Source organism: Pipistrellus kuhlii, unplaced genomic scaffold (genome assembly GCF_014108245.1).
Source record: "Pipistrellus kuhlii isolate mPipKuh1 unplaced genomic scaffold, mPipKuh1.p scaffold_m20_p_14, whole genome shotgun sequence".
Lineage (NCBI taxonomy): Eukaryota > Metazoa > Chordata > Mammalia > Chiroptera > Vespertilionidae > Pipistrellus > Pipistrellus kuhlii.
In genome coordinates, this window is record NW_023425449.1 from 21,626,475 (window position 1) to 21,645,671 (window position 19,197).

Genomic DNA, 19,197 nt, shown 5'->3' on the forward strand with positions numbered 1-19,197 from the left:
ATTTTGCTGTGACACTGTCATTCAATTAATTATTGAACCTATTTTAATTTTCTGGAAGTCAAAGTCTTCTATTATTATTATTATTATTATTATTATTATTATTTAAGTTAGAGTTGGCTTAAAATTTATTAGGTAAAAGTTTTCTTTTTAAAGGAAACAGTTAATCTAGTGAAACATTATGCTAAAACAACTGGAAATTGGAAAGAGTTTTATAGTACAAAATAATCTTTGTCACATTAAATCTAGCTAAGAATAAAAAGCAAATAAAAAGTTTAAAATCTTTAAGCAACCTGTCTACTTTATTACAAAAGTCTGCCAGTTTTGCTTTTAAGTAGGCGTTAAGGAAACTCCTTCTTTGAGAATAAGAACCAATGTATAAATCTAGACCTTTTTATCTACAAACATAATCCAGACTTAAAAAAACACACACACTAAGTACCTAATACTTTAAAAGTGCTCACTTCCAGATGGCTATAAAATAGATACATTTCCTCAGCCCCCAGATAATTAATTCTCTTGGCTAATTCCTTAAATTAATGCCAGGAATCCTCTTCCTCCCCCATCCTTAACCTTCAGGAATCTTTCTTGAAAGCACATAGTGAGATGGAGACAAAATTGTTGCAAGGATTCGGCCGTTCATCATTCTAGTTTCTTGACTAGTCCCCTAGAGCTTTGAGTAACCCATCATTTCTGTGGGCTTTCTTACCTTTATTTTCCAGGTCTAGCACAGTATAGCGGTGATCCCAGAATAGAATGGCACTTGAATGCCTTCAGTACAAAAGATGAGGTGATCGAAGCTGTCCGGAATCTACCATACAAAGGAGGAAATACGCTAACAGGTATGTTTTGTTCAGCCCACATCTTTAGAAACCTATTTTGCTGAAGGATAGTTTTATTTCTTTAGTCAGCCTCTTTGTAAGACTTAGCATAATACTTTTTTAAACCAAAGGGAGTCTTCTTTTCTCCTCTCCTGTCACTTCCTCTAGCTTCTAAAGTTCTCAGATAGTGTTTTTCTCAAACTCAGCTTCATAAGTTAAAACCCAGACATTTCATTGCACATGAATAGAATGTCCCAGGAGGGCCTTGGTTGACTTAGAAGGAAATGGGGTAGTCTCTGAGGCTGATAGTGCTCCTAGCTGTTTTAACCTTTGTAAGTCCCTTTTCTTCCCTCTCTTTTCACCTGTTTTCTCCTCCAGCCACCCTGTCAATGAACTAAAGACATATTCCTACCTTATATTTAAGGAAGGCATTTTCTTGGCCCTTATTCTGCAGTCAGTAGCTATCATGAAAATATGTGCAGATCTTTGGCTCACTGATATTTTTAATAAGTGAAGAATGTGAGACTATTTAGATGATAATTATCCTAGCCACAAGGGGTTATCACAGGTTTTACCCTTACTGCACATCCAATATAGATGCCCAATTAAAATATATACTAATAGATGTTGTCATTGACTTTTAAGGAAACCACTGAAATCCTGACAATTGCTTAGCCAATCTGAGGCATAATCTAATGGGTATTTTGTTCATACAACAAAAATATATTTAACACAATTCCTATAAAAAATATTGCAGCATTTCTTATTTTTTTCTCGGTGAAAAGTATCACATTCAAAAGACAGAATTTTAGTTTTCTTTGAGATTTTCCCCTGCAACCTCTAAGAAAGAGAGATAGGAAAGAATTTTTGGTTCTATAGGCCATCATTAGCAAAACTGAAAGTATAGAGATAATATTTTGAACAGACACTATTGTGTGGGGATTCTTGCTTTATTCTAACTTATAAAGGTTAACATTTTCTTGTACACAGATCTGTCATGTCAATGGGCCATGAATTCCATATTTGTTGTAAATGCTAATTTCTGAAATGATGCAGTAGTCAGTTATTTGTATTGCCTCTCTTCTGTTGGAGTTGAGTTTTTCATCCAATCTGTCAAGGAAGAGGTTGTAAAAATGAAGGTGAAAGTTTGCATCTAATAAAAATCCCTTTAGTTCAATAAGTTACTCATCTTGTGGTTACACTTTGCAGGACTGGAAGGGTTTTTATTGGAGGTGGTTGGTTTGTGTTTATTTTTCCTTGTTTTCTGCCAGGTCTTGCTTTGAACTACATTTTTGAAAACAGCTTTAAGCCAGAAGCAGGATCAAGAACTGGGGTATCCAAAATTGGCATCTTAATCACAGACGGGAAATCCCAAGATGATATTATTCCACCATCCAGGAACCTTCGTGAATCTGGTGTGGAGCTGTTTGCCATAGGTATGTGTCACTTATAGTTCTGTTCCAACAATGGGGATGGACACACAGCCACTTAAAATAATATGAAATGCAAAGTGTACTTCATGGAAAGCCAGGAGACCTGTACAGTTTCTAGTCCTGACTCTCATCACAACTAGTCAAATGATCTGAGCTGAGCCCTACAACCTACATTTAAAATGGAAGTGATGGTAACTGTCTTGTGTCCTATGGTGTGAGCACCTCTAAGGCAAGATACCATATGTAAAATGTTGTGAAAAGTATAAAGGACAATGGTTAGGTTCACACTTGTTACTTTGTTCTAGTCAGAACTTTTTAGTATCTCTTTATATGCTGTGTCTTTTCTGGTGGTATATGGAGAAACCCATTTATCATTTTCAAGAAATTAAGGCCCTGCAGTTATTTAAAGAAAGTGCAACAAAGTTCCAGTACACAATATTATTTCTCTGAAGCTCTTTTTTAAGGTATCATTCTTTTGGGGGGAAAATATATATATATATATATATATATACACACACAAACACACACACACACACATGCAGAATAACTGCAAAATATTTAGTTGATGCAACTTTGCTCTTGAAGAAAATGCTTACATTTTCTTTGGCAGTAGGAAGGTCTTCTATTTCCTAGAGACCGACAAAATAAAAACAAACCCAAATCTAGACACAGTTCTTCTGACCCATTCCTAGATTTGCTATAAAAATGTAGTTTATAGAATGTTTCATTCAGGAAGTATTTGCTTATCTGCTGTGTGCCAGGTATTGTGGTGGGTGCTGGGGCACAGAGACGAGGACGGCCCTGTCCTTACAAAACCAGCCATTCCAAGTCACGGTGACATCTCCTCTCTTTTTCTGCTTTTTTGCAACCAACTATTTTGCTATTTGGTGAGAGAGAATTGGGACTATCTTCCCTAGAATAGTTTTATATCTATAAATTCAAATTTGTTGGTTTTAACTAACCAGCATGAAAGGCATGGCTGCTATTAAGCTCATTGCTTCAGTATGCACTAATGTGATTTTGTTATTGTGGATCCAGATCCAACTGCACATTTTAGAAGCTATTGTAGAAGTCCTTCAGGCAAGAAACATCAGACAGATTGATTTAATTTTCATTTTTTATTTTGCAATCATTTCCCCCAACAAAGGAAATCCCTTCATAAGATGTAAACTGATGGGGGATTCATTCATGTGTTTATTCTCCCTTTTGTGGGCTTGTTCATAATGAATGGATGAGTTTTTAAACAAAACTTTAATTGAATTCAGATGTGATTTGAACTTTTTTTTTTCTTGAAATTACCTGAAAATCAGTAGTATTTATTATCCTATGACCCTCTAAAGCAAATAGGTGAGAAAAAAAACAATGCTTTGTTACTCAATGTGTTGAGGTTGGAAGATGAATTCAGTGGTACAGCCAGGCCTCTAAGAAGTAATTCATGTTGCCCCAGTAATTGCTCTTCCTTTCTTTCATAGTACCTTTTTTAACTCCCTTAGATGATTACAATGTCAGAGGTTTATAGAGAAACTAGAGGCCTGGTGTACAAATTTGTGCATTTTGGGGGGGAGTTCTCCTCAGCCTAGCCTGCACCCTCTCCAATCTGGTACCCCTTGGGAGATGTCCAACTGCCAGTTTAGGACTGATATTGAGGATCAGCCAGTTATCCCTCTCACAATCTAGGACCACTGGCTTCTAACTGTTCACCTGCCTGCCTGCCTGATTGCCCCTAACTGCGCCCCCTGCTGGCCTGGTCACCCCAACTGGCCCCTCTGTCAGTGTAGTTACCCACTTCCTCCCCCCCTTGCTGGCCTAGTCACTCCTAACTTCCCCCTCCCCCCACTGACCTGGTCAATCCCAACTCCCCCCATTGCTGGCCTGGTTGCCCCATGCAGCCTGTTTGGTCATTCGTTCATTGCGATGGTCATGTAGGCTTTTATATAGATAGATGCTCCTTGTTTGTTGAAGCCTGCGGAAGAGAGATATACCTTCACACCCATAAGAACCAATCCTGTGCCTTCCTTTTTCTGTTTCTAATTTCATTGGTAAATATTTACTCATTTTAATGTGCAGTCTTCTGAGAGGCAACACTATATAGTGGTTCAGAGCATATGACTTTGGATCTAGACTGTCTGGGCAGAATTCCAGGTGTACACTTCAGGGTTATGTTTCCTTAAGCAAGTTAATTAACCTCTCTGTGCATCAGCTTACTCATCTGTATAATGGGAGAAACAATTGTGCCAAACTCATAGGGTTGGTTGTGAGGATTAAATATGTTAATATTCGTCAAACACTGAAGCATTTGGGGCAGAGTAAGCACACTGTAAGTGAAAGCATCCACTGCTAAAATAGAGACTGGAGAAGTTGCATGAGGGTGGAGGGTTTTCTGTATCACTGTATTTCCCACTGTATTATAAATACCTAGCATTGCACTTAACCAATAGCAAGGGAATTCAATAAATATTGTGGAAGAACCAAAGCTTTCCTTTTTGCAATGGTTACTAGGCAGCCTATTTTATTTGCATATGTTAATTCACCCCCCCAAGCTATCTTGTAACACTATATTATAATAATATTCATGAGGATCCTTAAATATTATTTTTATTCTAGAAATCTCTCAATTTAAGTAAATGTGTTTTATAGAAATTTAAACCTGAGGTTTTGATAGTTTAGAATCCTGGTTTAATTACTATTGCTTAGGCAATATTCATGCAAGACAGAAGTTAGTTTCATTGATATGTCTTTGGGGTAAGACATACTGAAGAAAATGAAGCTCGCCCTACCTGGTTTGGCTCAGTAAATAAAACATTGACCTTTGGATGGAAGGGTTCCAGGTTCGATTCCAGTCAAGGGCACATACCTGGGTTGTGGGCTTGATCTCCAGTGTGGGGCATGCAGAAGGCAGGGGGGTCAATGATTCTTTCTCATCATTGATGTTTCTATCTCTTTCTCCCTCTCCCGTCCTCTCTGAAATCAATAAAAATATGTTTAAAAAAAAATGAAGCTAAACCATTTAACAGTGATTCTGAAGGTGACTTTTAAAAAGCCTCAGCCAGGAGAGATGTGCCTCTTTAAGCAGCAGATACTTTGCAGTGAGACTGAGGGGCTCAGGTTGGGGACAGTGCCGTTGCTTTTTCAAGTGGGGCATGGATGTCCTAACCCTCCCTGTTGTCCTCATTGCCAGGGGTAAAAAATGCAGATGAGAACGAGCTGCAGGAGATCGCCTCCGAACCCGACAGCACTCACGTGTACAACGTGGCCGAATTTGACCTGATGCACACGGTGGTGGAGAGCCTGACGAGGACGGTATGCCTCCGAGTGGAAGAACAAGACAGGGAGATCAAAGGTAAACGGTGACGGAGAGCAGTCATTCTGCTCACATGGGTTAGGAAAATTCTTACCATCTTTCATCTTGACTTTATAAATAGAGTTCTCTATTCTCCTAACAGAAACGGGGGTATATTGGTGGGGTGAGGGAGGAATACTTTAACCACTAGATAATTTTCTCCTTTAGACCATCATGTTTGTGTCTTTTCATTAAACTTGATTTTGAGATCATTGTCCATTTACATAGTTGTAAGAAGTAATGTAGAAAGAGAGCCTGTATACTTTTCCAGTTTCCCTCAATGGTAAACTACTGCAAGACCAGCGTAAGATATCATGGGCATGGTGCTAGCACTAATGCAGTCACAATATAGAATACTTCCATTACCACAAGGATTATGCCTATTGTCCTTTTATACCCACCGTCATTCTGTCCCTCCCCAACCTCTCCCTAACTCCTGAAAATTGATTCTCCATCTCTAAGTATTTCTAATTTTGAAAATATTATATAGATGGAATCATGTAGTATGTGATCTCTGGGGATTGGCTTTCTTTATTTAAGGTAATTCCCTAGAGATTCCTTCAAGTTGTTGCATGTATTAGCAGCTTTTTCTTTGAACTGCTGTGTCGTATTCGACAGTATGGATGTGCCACCATTTGTTTAACCATTCCCGCATTGAAAGACATCTGAGTTGTTTCCTTTCTTGGGCTGTTACAAATAAAGCTGCTCTGAACATTCATGTATAGGTTCTTCTGTGAACGTACATTTTAATTTCTCTGGGATAAAGTTCAGAGTGTCATATTGTAATTTTATATTTAGTTTAGTTTTAGTTAAGAAACTGCCAACCTATTTTCCAGGGTGACCATAGCATTCAGCATTCCTACCAGGAATATATAGCATGTCCCTCAAAATGTGTGTACACACTTTGAATAATTACAAAGGCAGTGCTTATTAAAATGCATTTCATTTTCAAAGTAATCAGCTGTTAAAGTGTATATACATTTTGGGGGACCACCCTCAATGAGGGATCCAGTTTCTATGCATTGTCACCAACATTTATTGTTGCTGCTGTTTTTTTCATGTTAGCCATTCTGATCAGTGTGTAGTGATAGCTCCTTGTGGTTTTAATTTGCGCTTCCCAGATGCCCAGTGAAGTGGAACATCTTTCCCCGTGCTCATTTTGCCTCTGTGATATGCTCTTTGGTGAAATGTCAGTTCATGTCTTTCGCCCATTTTCTAATTGGACTTCTTTTAGTTTTGTTTTGTTACTGAGTTTAGTTTTAACAGTTGAGTTTTGAGAATTCTTTATTCATATCCTACATACCAATCCTCTTTGGATATGTAGTTTGTTAATATTTTTTTCCTGATCTGTAGCTTGTCTTTTCATTTTTTTAAACAAGGTTTTTTTTGCAGAGCAAAAAAATTTTAATTTTGGTGAGAAACTAGGCTGGGCAGCCAAGCAGTAGTTTCCTGAACAAACTTCTCTGGGCTTCTTAATGAGAGTACTTTAGAACCCTGATTTCCACCCTCCTCCCCCCCAACACACACACACAAAAATCTCTACATGTGGATGCTGATAAAGCATATAATACATTTCCTAGTCATAGTTAGTGTTTAGTAACTCTGTTGTCCCCTTCTGCAGTGTAATGGTTATTGAAGTCCGTTGGGTAAATTCCCCTAGAGCAAGCATGTCAAACTTGTAGCCCGCAGGCTTCATGGCTCATTTATTTGGACTGTGTTAGCCTTTGAGTTTGACATACTTAACCTAGAGGATAAAAAATCCTAAAGATGAAGGACCCTGAACTTTACATGCCTCAAATATTTTATAGAATCATTTGCTTTAACATATACATAGCACAAAGTGCTTACACAGTGTCTAGCTTGTAGTGGACATTCAGTGTGTTGGTTGCTTTTTCTTCCTTTTATACTTTTAGATATTGGCCATTTGTTGAAGTCTTCAGTATAGCTATTGGACCTTCTGATGCCTAAAAACACATACTCGTGTGTCAAGAAGCTTGAGTATCAAACTCAGCTCTGATACTTACTAATTGTGAGACTTAGGGGAGTTACTTAAGTGCATTGTGGCTTGGTTTTTCACCTGTGAAATGGGAAGAATAATAGTAACTATTTAGAAGTAAATAAAATAATAAAGTACTTAGAAGACTACTTGTAGATATACACATGTTCAATGAGTGTGGTGTTTTTGTATTTTACTATTCTATAGCAATTTCTTTAAGCAAGTTCCTTAGAGTCAAGGACTATGTTTTATTTAAGTTTGTATCCGCAGAACCTGGTGTAGGGATTGGTACTTAATAGACTCTTAAATGTTTTGATGAACAAATGTTGGAATGAATAACTGATTCTCTAGAGATGAAAATCTTAGGGGTGGCATGAAGTCAATAAGGGGTTTCCCAGGTGAATAAGAAATAACTTCGGGGAAGAGGTTCATCTCTTGTGTCTCTTTAATCTAGCCTTGGCCCTAGCCACCATTGGGCCGCCTACGGAACTGATTACTTCTGAAGTCACCGCCAGAAGCTTTATGGTTAACTGGACTCATGCCCCAGGGAAGGTGGAAAAATACAGAGTCGTGTATTATCCTACCAGGGGTGGAAAACCAGACGAGGTAATGAGGAGATGATATTTTTCAAACCATTATTTCATTTTCTCAAGTCTTCTACAGTAGAGAAGACAAGACAGAAATGGATCTATAAGGTTATTCTGTGATAAGCATTTAGAACTATTTCACTTAAATGCATTCCCACATGTCCATGTACTTTATTTGCATCTTTTCTTCTCACCTCCATCAACTAACTCTCAGAACTGGTCATGTATCCATTTCTAACACAACCTATTTAGCTTTTTTCTTTTTCCCCCCCTCTTCTTTTAAAAATTAATGGATTCTAAAACAAAGGAAATCAGTAGTTAGTTATCTGTCCAGAGCTTCCTTTTGCTATCCATGTGTTCTTTCTACTTTGGGAGTGGAGTGGTCTGAACTCCCTGTCTTAATGATGTCTGTGCATTCCAAATTATGCGGTCACATATTCCTCCAGGGTTTGGAATTTCCTGGACGTTTATGGAGATTATTGCAATGGAGAAGCCATAAGAAAGCATCTGTGGCTGGCCTTCCTCATGAATTGGCCATCATGGGAGAGTACTGATTGCCAGATGATTGGATTCTTCCCAGTTCCGATCTTTGATATAGCAATTCACAGGGAATATGTTAACATGTGATGAAATCTTTTTTTTTTTTTTAAGTGCTAATCTTTTATTGTTCTAACCCCTGACTAACCTCGGCCTGTTGCACAACTTTTTTTCTGGATTATGGCAGGGGTTATAATTTTTTTAAGTGTTAGAGAAGTAGATCACGAAGGTTTAAATTATCTGGACAAAAAAAATTCCAATGTTCTATCTTTTTTCATGACTAATCTCCAAAGCTCCATGGAAAAAAGATCACACGTTAACTGTTATGAAGCAGATGTGATTAGGATAAAAATGACACAATTTCCCCTTAGATAGGAGTTAATAAGGGAGTTTTGAACATGTTCCATAAAAGGTGCATCACTTCAGATAGGAATTCAAGAAGAATCAACTGCACAGGGGAAAAAGGATGTGGCACACATAACACATTTAGTGAAATGTTCTTGCTAGAGGTATTTTTGCTTTTTTGTGTGTTACTTTTGCTCAAGGGACATTTCATGCTCTCATTTCTGATCTGTGCTTTAAACAGGTGGTGGTGGATGGCAGTGAATCTTCCACGGTGTTGAAAAACTTGATGTCTCTCACTGAATATCAGGTCTCAGTCTTTGCAGTGTATTCTCACACCGCTAGTGAAGGCCTGCGGGGAACCGAGACCACCCGTACGTATTGGATTCTACCTCACTTCTGACCTTGTATAGCATCGCTTAGGCAGCCCTTCCTAATTTGGAATTCTGCTCAGGTTGTATTGATGGACATCCTGAGTCAAGTTTCTAGAAAATAGTCATGCTTGCATGCTGTACTGGACCAAGCTATCATTACATTTTGCAGGGGCTACATGCTGGGAGAGAGATGGTAACACTCTGGAATGTGTAGGAGAGAGTAGCCTTAGTGGTGAAGGGTGAAAAATACATTTATTTATCTAGTAAACAAACATTTAGTGAATGCCTATTACAAACTAAGCACTGAGCCTGAATTTGTCAGCAGAAGTAGAGAAGGAGCTCGGTAGCTCTCCTGTCCAGTGGAATTACAAGGGCATTATGTTACATCTATTTTCACTTTCTATATCATTGAAATTAAAACAAGCTTCTGAATACTAGTAATTTCTTACCTGAGCATGATCATGATAATATACACACTCTCTCTTGGGAAAAGATAATCTTAAAAAACACAGTTACCCACTCATTTACTTATTGCAAATGTGAATTGAGGTCCTTTTACATGTTTGCCACTATGCGCAGTTAGTCTAAAAATTCTACCTCTGATAGGACAATGATAACAATATAAACACCACCAATAACTATGTGTAGGTATTATGGTAATCACGCTCCAGTCAAATACATTGTTGGATTTATCCCTGACAATGATTTTTAAGTAGCTATTAATAGTTCCACTTGGCGTAAGTATTTTAGAAACAATTCCTGACCTTAAGGAAGTTTTTGTCTAGTAAGGGAGGGAATGCAAACCAAGGACATGTGATCAAATTAGTGCAATGAGCTGCTATAGGCACTCCAATCCAAGTGTGACAGGGAACTGCACGTGTAAACCAAATCTTGAACTTAATATTGTGATTGGAAAAGGAGGCAGGTCCAGAGTTTGGAAAGCCTCGGTTCATATTTAAAAAAAAAATATTTCATGGTTTTCATTGGCATTGTTAAAGCCAGGAACTTGTAATTTATCCTTAATCTCTTTCTCCTACCACTCAATTTTAGCCAGTCTTATTTATTGATTATTCCATTTTCCTCAAACCTATTACTACTTAGTCATGCCTCATCATTGTCCCTGATTGAAAGTGTCAGTGAGTATTTATTCATTCGTGTATTTGTTCCTCCATCCACTCTTTCTATCATTTTATTGTGACTCAACAACTATATTTTAATGGCGGCTGCATGTCAGACACTGTTTGGTGATGGACATTGAACAGTGGTCAGAATGGTCTTCTTGCTCTTGACTGGCTGCCAGGGAAAGGGGCCCATCACTGTAGCGGGATATAAAAAACCAGAAGATATGTCATTCTTGCTTTAAACATTCCCCATGTTTATCCTCCCAGAAGGCTATGTGAACAGATTGAAGGATGAAAATTATCTGAAAAATAAGCTACGTTTACTTAAGTAGCACTTGGATACTTTGAAATGAGCAAGCACACTGGTAATGGCTGAACATTACAAAAAGCAATCTTCTCTTGCAGTTGCTTTACCCATGGCTTCTGACCTTGAACTGTACGATGTGACTGAGAACAGTTTGCGGGCAAGATGGAATGCAGTGGCTGGGGCATCGGGATACCTGATCCTCTATGCTCCTCTCACGGAGGGTCTGGCTGGGGATGAAAAAGAGGTAACTACCCGCTGCCGCTACAGTTCTAGAATCTTTGACTTTCTTAAAACAGACATTTTTGCTATAAAAATTTAGAAAATTCACATTAAGCAAGAGGGGGAAAATCACTTGTAATCGAACCACCTAGAGGGAATTAGTTGTTCACATGTAGTTCAAGTTTTTTTGTGTTTTTTTTACTTCATGTTGAACACAGCAAATGGAAATGATTTTGTACTCTTCTGTTTTTTATTTAGGTTATTGTGACTATCATTCCATACAGTTAAATAATATTTTATGTCATCATTTTAAACATATTTATACCTTTCCATTGTTGTTTAATCTCATATTATTGGACAATTAGATAATTTTCTGTATAAATATGCTTTTATGACCATTTTTAATATATAATTTTGTATGGCTGATTATTTCCTTAGCATAAAATGCTAGAAATGGAGTTTCTTTTTTCAAAGAGTATTCCAGTCATTACAGTAAGCATTACCAAATGACTCTAGAGAAATTGTATATATGTTATAGTTCTATATGCAGTTCACAAATGACTGTTTCCCCTATGTGTACTGACTTAGGAAATTTTTAAAAATTAATTTGCATGGTAGACAAATGTATCTCATCAATGTGGAGTTTTTTTTGTGCATTTATTCTATTTTAAATGATGAATCTTGGATTGAATAATTTCTTTTAGTCCTCATTTTTAATTTATAGGAAACATAGTTACTATAATAGAGATGATGGAGGATATAAGAGGAAGTATCTCTGACACTTGGGAGTGTCCTGATAGGCAGGTGGATAAGAGAGGGCATTCAGAACTTGATTAGTTAGCATTATCTAACTGCCTCTTGTGACAGAAATTTTTAGAGCCAAAATAAGGTGAATCTGAGTGTCAAGAACAGAGCATTGGTGACATGTGCTCTTTTATTTGCAAAGATTAGGCAGCTTTGGCCATTTGGATTTAATATTTATTTGAACTTCCTTTTGGCAGAAAGAAGACTTAAAAATGATGTTGGAAAGATGTTCAGTTTCACTAAGAAAGAGACAAAAAAGAAGGGGATACTAGTTTATACCCAATCGACTAGTAAACAATTTTTAAAGTCTGATCATATTACATGTTAGTGAGCATGTGAGGACACAGAATCATTTATGTAAATTGGTACAGTTGCCTTGGAGAATATTTGAAATATTTCATCAAGTTAAAGATATATACAATTTTTGATGTATTTATCATAGGGAAAAATCAATGGAGAAACTTGCTCAGAACAAAATGTTGCAAACAACTGACATGTTCAGCAATAGAGGAATGGGAAATAACAGCTTATTTATACAAAAGGATATCATAAAAGAATTAAATAATATCAATTCTGCCCTTATGTATCAACATGGATAAGTCTTGAAACATAATATTGACAGAGAAAAAATTGTAAAAATATTAGGTTGTTATAGATAGTTCCATTTATGTATATTGTTATATATACATATATATTATTATTTACAAATATATAGATATATGCATAGAAGTAAAAAAAAGAAAAAAGATCTATAAGCTAAATATACCTTAACATTAGGGTGAAGGTGGTGAGCAGAAAGAATGAGAGAGAACTTCTGTTTTATCTGAATATATTAATTATTTTAAGAATAACATGTGAAGTTAATGTGACAAAATGTTGATATTTATTAAATTTGAATGGTGGCTACATCAGGGTATAGTATTTCCTCTACATTTATGTTATCTATGTTGAGATCTCTCAAAATTAAAATGTTTAATCCTATCTAATAAAATAGTAATATGCAAGTTGACCATCACTCCAACACACAAGATGGCTGCCCCCATGTGGTAAAAGATGACTGCCCCCATGTGGACACAAGATGGCCACCACAAGATGGCAAGCAGGGAAAGTCAGTTGGGAGGGACCAGGCCTGCAGGGGAGGGCAGTTAGATGTGACCAGGGCAGCAGAAGAGGGAAGTTGGGGATGACCAGACCAGCATGGAAGGCAGTTGGGGAGAACCCAGGCCTGCAGATAGAGCAGTTGTGGGGGACCAGGCCTGCAGGGGAGGGCAGTTAGGGGCAATTTGGCTGACAGGGGAACAGTTAGGCATCAATTAGGCTGGCAGGGGAGTGGTTAAGGGGTTATCAGGCTGGCAGGCAGAAGAGGTTAGGGACAATCAGGAAGGCAGGCAGGCAAGCAAGCAGTTGGGATCCAGCAGTCCTGGATTGTGAGAGGGATATCCGACTGCCGATTTAGGCCAGGCCTAAATGGGCAGTCGAACATCCCTCGAAGGGGGTCCCAGATTGGAGAGGGTGCAGGCTGGGCTGAGGGACACACCTCCCCACCTCCATGCACGAATATCATGCACTGGGCCTGTAGTTTGACAAAAATAACCTAGGAAGTTGTGTGACTGGACACTGTCTATGGAGATATTTTTCTTCCTTTTAAACCAAAACTAAGACAATCCTGGTATGCAGTTGTACTCAGTTGTTTCATAATTGAGAATGGTGGCCAGCTTGACTCCAAGGGTCATAAAAATCATGAGAATCAAAAAGCAAGTTGCCAACTTGGGCATCAGGTTGGGTTGGTCTCTTCTGAATCCTGGAAAAGACTTGCAATCCAGGTGGACAGGCCCCTTTGTTGAACTGGGCAACAAAACTGGGTTTGAAGCAAAGACTGGGCCTCTAGCCAGGCGACTGGTTAAAATTAGCCAAGTGCTGAAAGATGCCCACTTGGCGCTGCCTCCAGCATGCTGGCCTGCAATTTATACTCTTTCTAGAGAACGTTTTCTGATTCGGTTCCACCCACACTCTTCTGGGGACCAAATACTCACACTGTTAGTCTCGCTGCAGTTGCCACTTGTCCAGATGTAAAGAGTTATCCTAAAACAGCATGCCTGGGTATGTTTAGTTTCATATGGTTCCATAGCATCTGTTCCTAATATAAAATGATGTGACAATGAACAAATTCTGACCGAAGCCTGTTTGATGAAGGGGTTGGGAGGAAACAGGCTTATTCTGTGAAGTCTCACTTTTATCCACTTCCACTCTGATCAGCGTGAATAATACACATTGACCCACAATCTGATAACGTGTGTTCTTTTCAGATGAAAATTGGAGAGACCCACACCGATATTGAATTGAGCGGGCTGTTGCCCAATACAGAGTACACAGTCACAGTGTACGCTATGTTTGGAGAAGAGGCCAGCGATCCCGTTTCAGGGCAAGAAACAACACGTGAGCAGTTCCGTCATTCAGATGAAATGCTGTAACAAAAGCCCAAATCAACATTGGGATTCTGAGTTGAAAATACTGGTTTAGGTTGAAACCTCTTAAGAGCTAATTGTAACTTAAGAAAATGTTGTACTCGGGGATGTAAAGAACAGAATAGGGAAGATAGTCAATAATATTGTGATAACTGTATATGGTGTCTGTTGGGTATTAGACTTATCAGGAGGATCACTTCTGAAATTATATAAATGTCCTACTAATATGCTGTACACCTGGAACAAATATAAAATAATATTTCATTTCAGCTGCGATTGAAAACAACTTTAAATTAAAAAAAAGGAAAATCCATATTTTATTTAGGGGAAATAAACATATTTCTTCTAGTGTTATTATTATAAGTCATATGGATGCTAGAACTGAATTATAGCATCCTCTAGCCACCAACATCTTTGTAGATTTAAAGGCTAGATCAGAATAGAGGGGGAAGAACATAGCCTTTGGAATCAAAGCAGCCAAGATGGGAATTCCCAGCTCAACTCATATTTTAACTGGGTGACAATGGGAAAGCAATGTAACATTTTGGAGTCTGTAAAAAGAGGAACAATAGCAGTACAGGTGAAAACACTTAACACACATTTACTCAATATTTCTTTTACCCCCACTCATAAAAATGATCATTTTTATATAATCTTTGCAGTTCTCTTTATCTCACACTATTATTAAAATAAGTTTTTAATAATTTGAGTAATAATTTTCTTGGCATGTCTAATTTTGGTTCAAAGTAGGGAGTTTATAATCTTTTTAGAAAAGGTAAATATAAAAAAGGGCAGAGACTCTGGGTCTTGCCCATCCTTCAGCCTTGGGAAGAGGAGACTAGCACAGCTTCTACAGTGCTTTTGTCTTTGAGTTTCTATTTGGGAAACATAGATAGACATTTAATGATAAGAAAAGGGGTTTTCTCCCACATTCTTTCTTTGTTAATCAAGGCTGTGTTGTTCTTGCTCTTTGAAGAAACACAAATGTAATCATGACAGCAAATAATCAAAAATGCATCCCCAAAAAACAACTGGGAGAGCTCAACACAGAAGTAAAGAAATGGATTATGTCGTAGAGCATCTGATATATCAGTTGATTTAAGTGAACTTTCCCAAAGCTCATCTGTCTTTCACTTGGAATACTCAATTCTTTATATTAAAAAATGTGCATAACTTTTCCCACTATTAGTAGCTGAATTTTTTTATAAAGGCCCTGAAAACTGATGTCCTGGCTATTTGTACCTGAGACTAGCATGCTTTTTATTAGTCTACTTTTTACTTAGTTTTAAATATTCTTATTGAATTTATTAAGGGGTTACATTGGTTAATTAAATTATATGATTTCAAGTGTACAATTCTTTAATATATCATCTGTATAGTGTATTGTGGAGATGGCAGATAGGCATCACCCTCATTTTACACATGGGAGATTATGGGATAGACAAGTAGAGTGAGTTTGCCAGAATCATATGATAGGTGAATGGGGTAGCTAAGACTCAATTTCAGGTGTCCCGGTTGATCTATTAGGTTGCTTCTTTACAAGGCTATAATAGTATTGACTGGAGAAGGAAGGCACAGAAAATTTACCTAAATCTTATTAATTTCTAAGCATGTATAACTTACTACTATTCATTTCATACAAGCAAATTTTTTGTTAGTGTTTTTTTTGTTATAAATTATTATAACATTATTGATGAGTGAAAATTATTGATGAGTGAAAATTTTCATTTAGAGATAGTTCATAAGCCAAAGATGCTGTTTTTTTTTGTCTTTTTTTTTTTTACAAGTATATTATTTAAATTTTTAATTATTTTCTATTCCGTTTACTGCAAAGTGCCCTTAAGTTCACCAAGAAACCTGAGGATCTCCAATGTTGGCTCTAACAGTGCTCGGTTAGCCTGGGACCCGACTTCAAGAAAGGTCACTGGTTATCGAATTGTATATAACAATGCAGATGGCACTGAAATCAATGAGGTAAGCTGTGGAACACAAAGTCTGTTTTTCTACTGGTTGTGTATTAAATTTTTTATGGCTGTGGAACCCACTATCCCCTAAGGTAGTAGCATAAAACAATACTAATTATTTTCTTTCCCAGTTTCTGTGGGTCAGGAATGGGGCTTGGATCTGTAGTTCTGGCTCGGGGGTTACTCATGAGACAGTGGCTGAAGCTAGTGTCATCACAGTGGCTTCCTAACTCCCATATCTGCTGCCTGTGTGGAAGACTGGATCAGCTGGGAGCTGGAGCAGCTATCTATGTTTCTAAGTAGACTCTTCCCATGACCCCTGTCGTGTGTAAGCTTTAGAGGAGCTGGACTTTTTGTGTTGGCTTAGGAGTCCCCAGGCATGTGTTCAAAGAGACAGAGGCAGAGCAACAGTTATGTGGAAGCTGTGTCACCTTGAGTTTCCTTGCAACAGAAATCAGAGGTAGGAGATATGACAATTCCCTGATGGATTCAAAATGGGGATTCAAAATGGGGAGGAACACAGGTACCACCTACAGCTGAGGCATGTGGGATGGGAGACATAAGTTGATGGGGACATCTTTGGAAAATACCATATTCCCCATAGGAGTGGGGTGGGGTAGTATATATCTTCATAGAAATAATAAACTAGAAATAATGTCAGTGCTACCCAGTTTATCCCTCTGCTTTTGTGTAAACTGGAATCTGCAAAGTCTGGTTCAATGAACTTAAATTGAAAACGGAATAATTCAAATTTTGATTTGGAAGATGCATTTATATAATAGAACTTACTAAAACCCATGAAGATATAGTGTCTTGTACTCAGGGATTTATACTCTCTAGAAACTCTATACTTGGCAATAGGTTTTAGAAGAATAGTTAGCAAAATTATTTTTATTAGTTTTCCTTGTCTTGCTCCAAAAAAGCTGAGACAAAGAGGGAAATATGTTGGATTACATCATTTCTGTTTTCTAACCAAATAAAGCAAGTATTTTCATATGCAGAGACAAACTTTTTCCTGTAATTAAACTCAATTAGTATTTTTCAGAATGCACCCTCATACAGGACATTGGGTAATGAATGGGCAATCATGACACATTTGCTAACAAGAAGGAAATATAGTTCAATATCTTTCATTCAATCTTTATAAATCCTAAGGGCAAATTATTCTGAAAAAGCTGGGATCATTTGGAATAGTTGCTTTGCTTTGCCTTCTGCAATTGCAAAAGGATTGAAATAAAAAACACTTAAATGTTGTTGATGATGATGATGATGATGATGATGAGCAGGAGATGGAGGAGGAGGAGAATAGCTAACACATGTTGAGCGCTTATCCTGAGCCCTGTTCCAAGAGCTTTACAGAGAGCACCTAGTGCGGCCCTTATGGAAAAATGCTGGCAACACATGCCTTGTCAAACCAGGGACAGAAGCATGTGCTGTGAAAGGGTTTGGGGAAATATGCAAACAGGAGGGAGACCTAAAGTGCTGCCATTTGAGTTCTAAATGAAAGGTCACAGCTAGACTTTGAGAAGCAATTCCCGTTCCCAATAGCAGTGACTCAACACTAAAGCCCAGAGCGGAGCTCAAGTCCCTCGTTCCTCATCAAGGACTCTTTCTTCATCTGGCCCAGCGTTTGACTGAAGTGACGCTTTTAGCCAGACTGTTCGGAAATGTGTTCTAAAAAGTACTTGCATAAAAGTGAGATCCTGTTCACTTGTTATCATCTTCCCAAATTCTCCTACATCTTAAAAGTATTACCAACAAAACTGGTTTTCGAACTTAATCTAAAACACAAATATGATAATTAACAAAAATAAATGATACCTAAAAGTTTTTATTTGGTGGAAGCAAATTATAATGCATAAAATATAGTTTGGTAGTATCAAATTTATTAAATAAATATATGTCTTTTGATATATACATACATATATATATATATATATATATATATATATATATATGCATATATATAATTTAAAACAACAGAAAGCAATATGTTAGAAGAATATGTCCTAAATGCAGGTTTTAAATATGGTTTTGTCTTTTCTGTGAGTTTAAATATTGAATCCCTATTGTAAGTAGTGTTTATGAGCATATGGTTTAGAGTTGGAAACACTTGTATTTAAGTCCTATGAACTAGTTGATTTTCCCATGGGCAAGTTCCTTAACTTTCTGGAGTATAATTTTCCCCATCTTCAACTTAGTGATAATCATTAGCTGCCCTATTAGGTTGCATAAGGATTAAGTGTATGAATGCATGTAAAGCTTGCAGACAGTACTCAGACCAGAGTAAACACTTAATGCTAAGAATGACCTATTCTTTCAGGTCCAGGTTCAGAAAAAGTTACTATCATTTTCCCCCAGTTAACTCTTGCTGTGTAACTAATATCCTGGCTAAAATAACAACCCATGATTATGCAACTTGAGTACAGTTCAGTAGGGACAGCTTGTCTCTGCTCCATACAGTGTCAGCTGGGATGGCTCCTGTACTCATCTGGGACCTTGACTGGGCCAGAGCTTCCAAGATGACTTCACTTCCATGTCTGGCATCTCAGCCGGGATGGCTGAAAAGGCTGGGGGTTGGTTCCCATGTCCAACAGATTGGTCAGAGTTTCAAAAGGATGAAAATAGAAGCTCTTCTTTCCAGACTTGCCACTCTTTTTCTGAACTACAATTGATTATTTAAGAAATGCATATAATTACTAGATTGGCTCTTAAATTAGATGAGCCTTTTGTTATCTCTTTTGAAGAGGCTCTTTGTGGCCTCCATCTTAATTTTCATTTACTTATTCTATTCACTCAAAAAAATATAACTCAACATCCAGTAGTGAAAAAGCTGAATGACATTTTGCCTTCAAGGAGCTTACACTCTATGCAGGAAGTAAACAATAAA

General features: G+C 37.5%; 1 protein-coding gene across 3 annotated transcripts in view; it reads left to right on the plus strand.

Annotated features, from left to right (window-relative positions):
- Positions 1 to 19,197, plus strand: part of COL14A1 (collagen type XIV alpha 1 chain) — a 175,504-nt gene that overhangs the window by 43,719 nt on the left and 112,588 nt on the right. For all 3 annotated transcript variants that reach the window (XM_036436874.2, XM_036436876.2, XM_036436877.2), the window contains exons 7-14: positions 720 to 839; positions 2,090 to 2,254; positions 5,430 to 5,591; positions 8,042 to 8,193; positions 9,298 to 9,427; positions 10,954 to 11,099; positions 14,185 to 14,314; positions 16,178 to 16,317. In XM_036436874.2, coding sequence (XP_036292767.1) covers positions 720 to 839; positions 2,090 to 2,254; positions 5,430 to 5,591; positions 8,042 to 8,193; positions 9,298 to 9,427; positions 10,954 to 11,099; positions 14,185 to 14,314; positions 16,178 to 16,317 — 1,145 coding nt within the window. The remainder of the gene's footprint in view (positions 1 to 719; positions 840 to 2,089; positions 2,255 to 5,429; positions 5,592 to 8,041; positions 8,194 to 9,297; positions 9,428 to 10,953; positions 11,100 to 14,184; positions 14,315 to 16,177; positions 16,318 to 19,197) is intronic.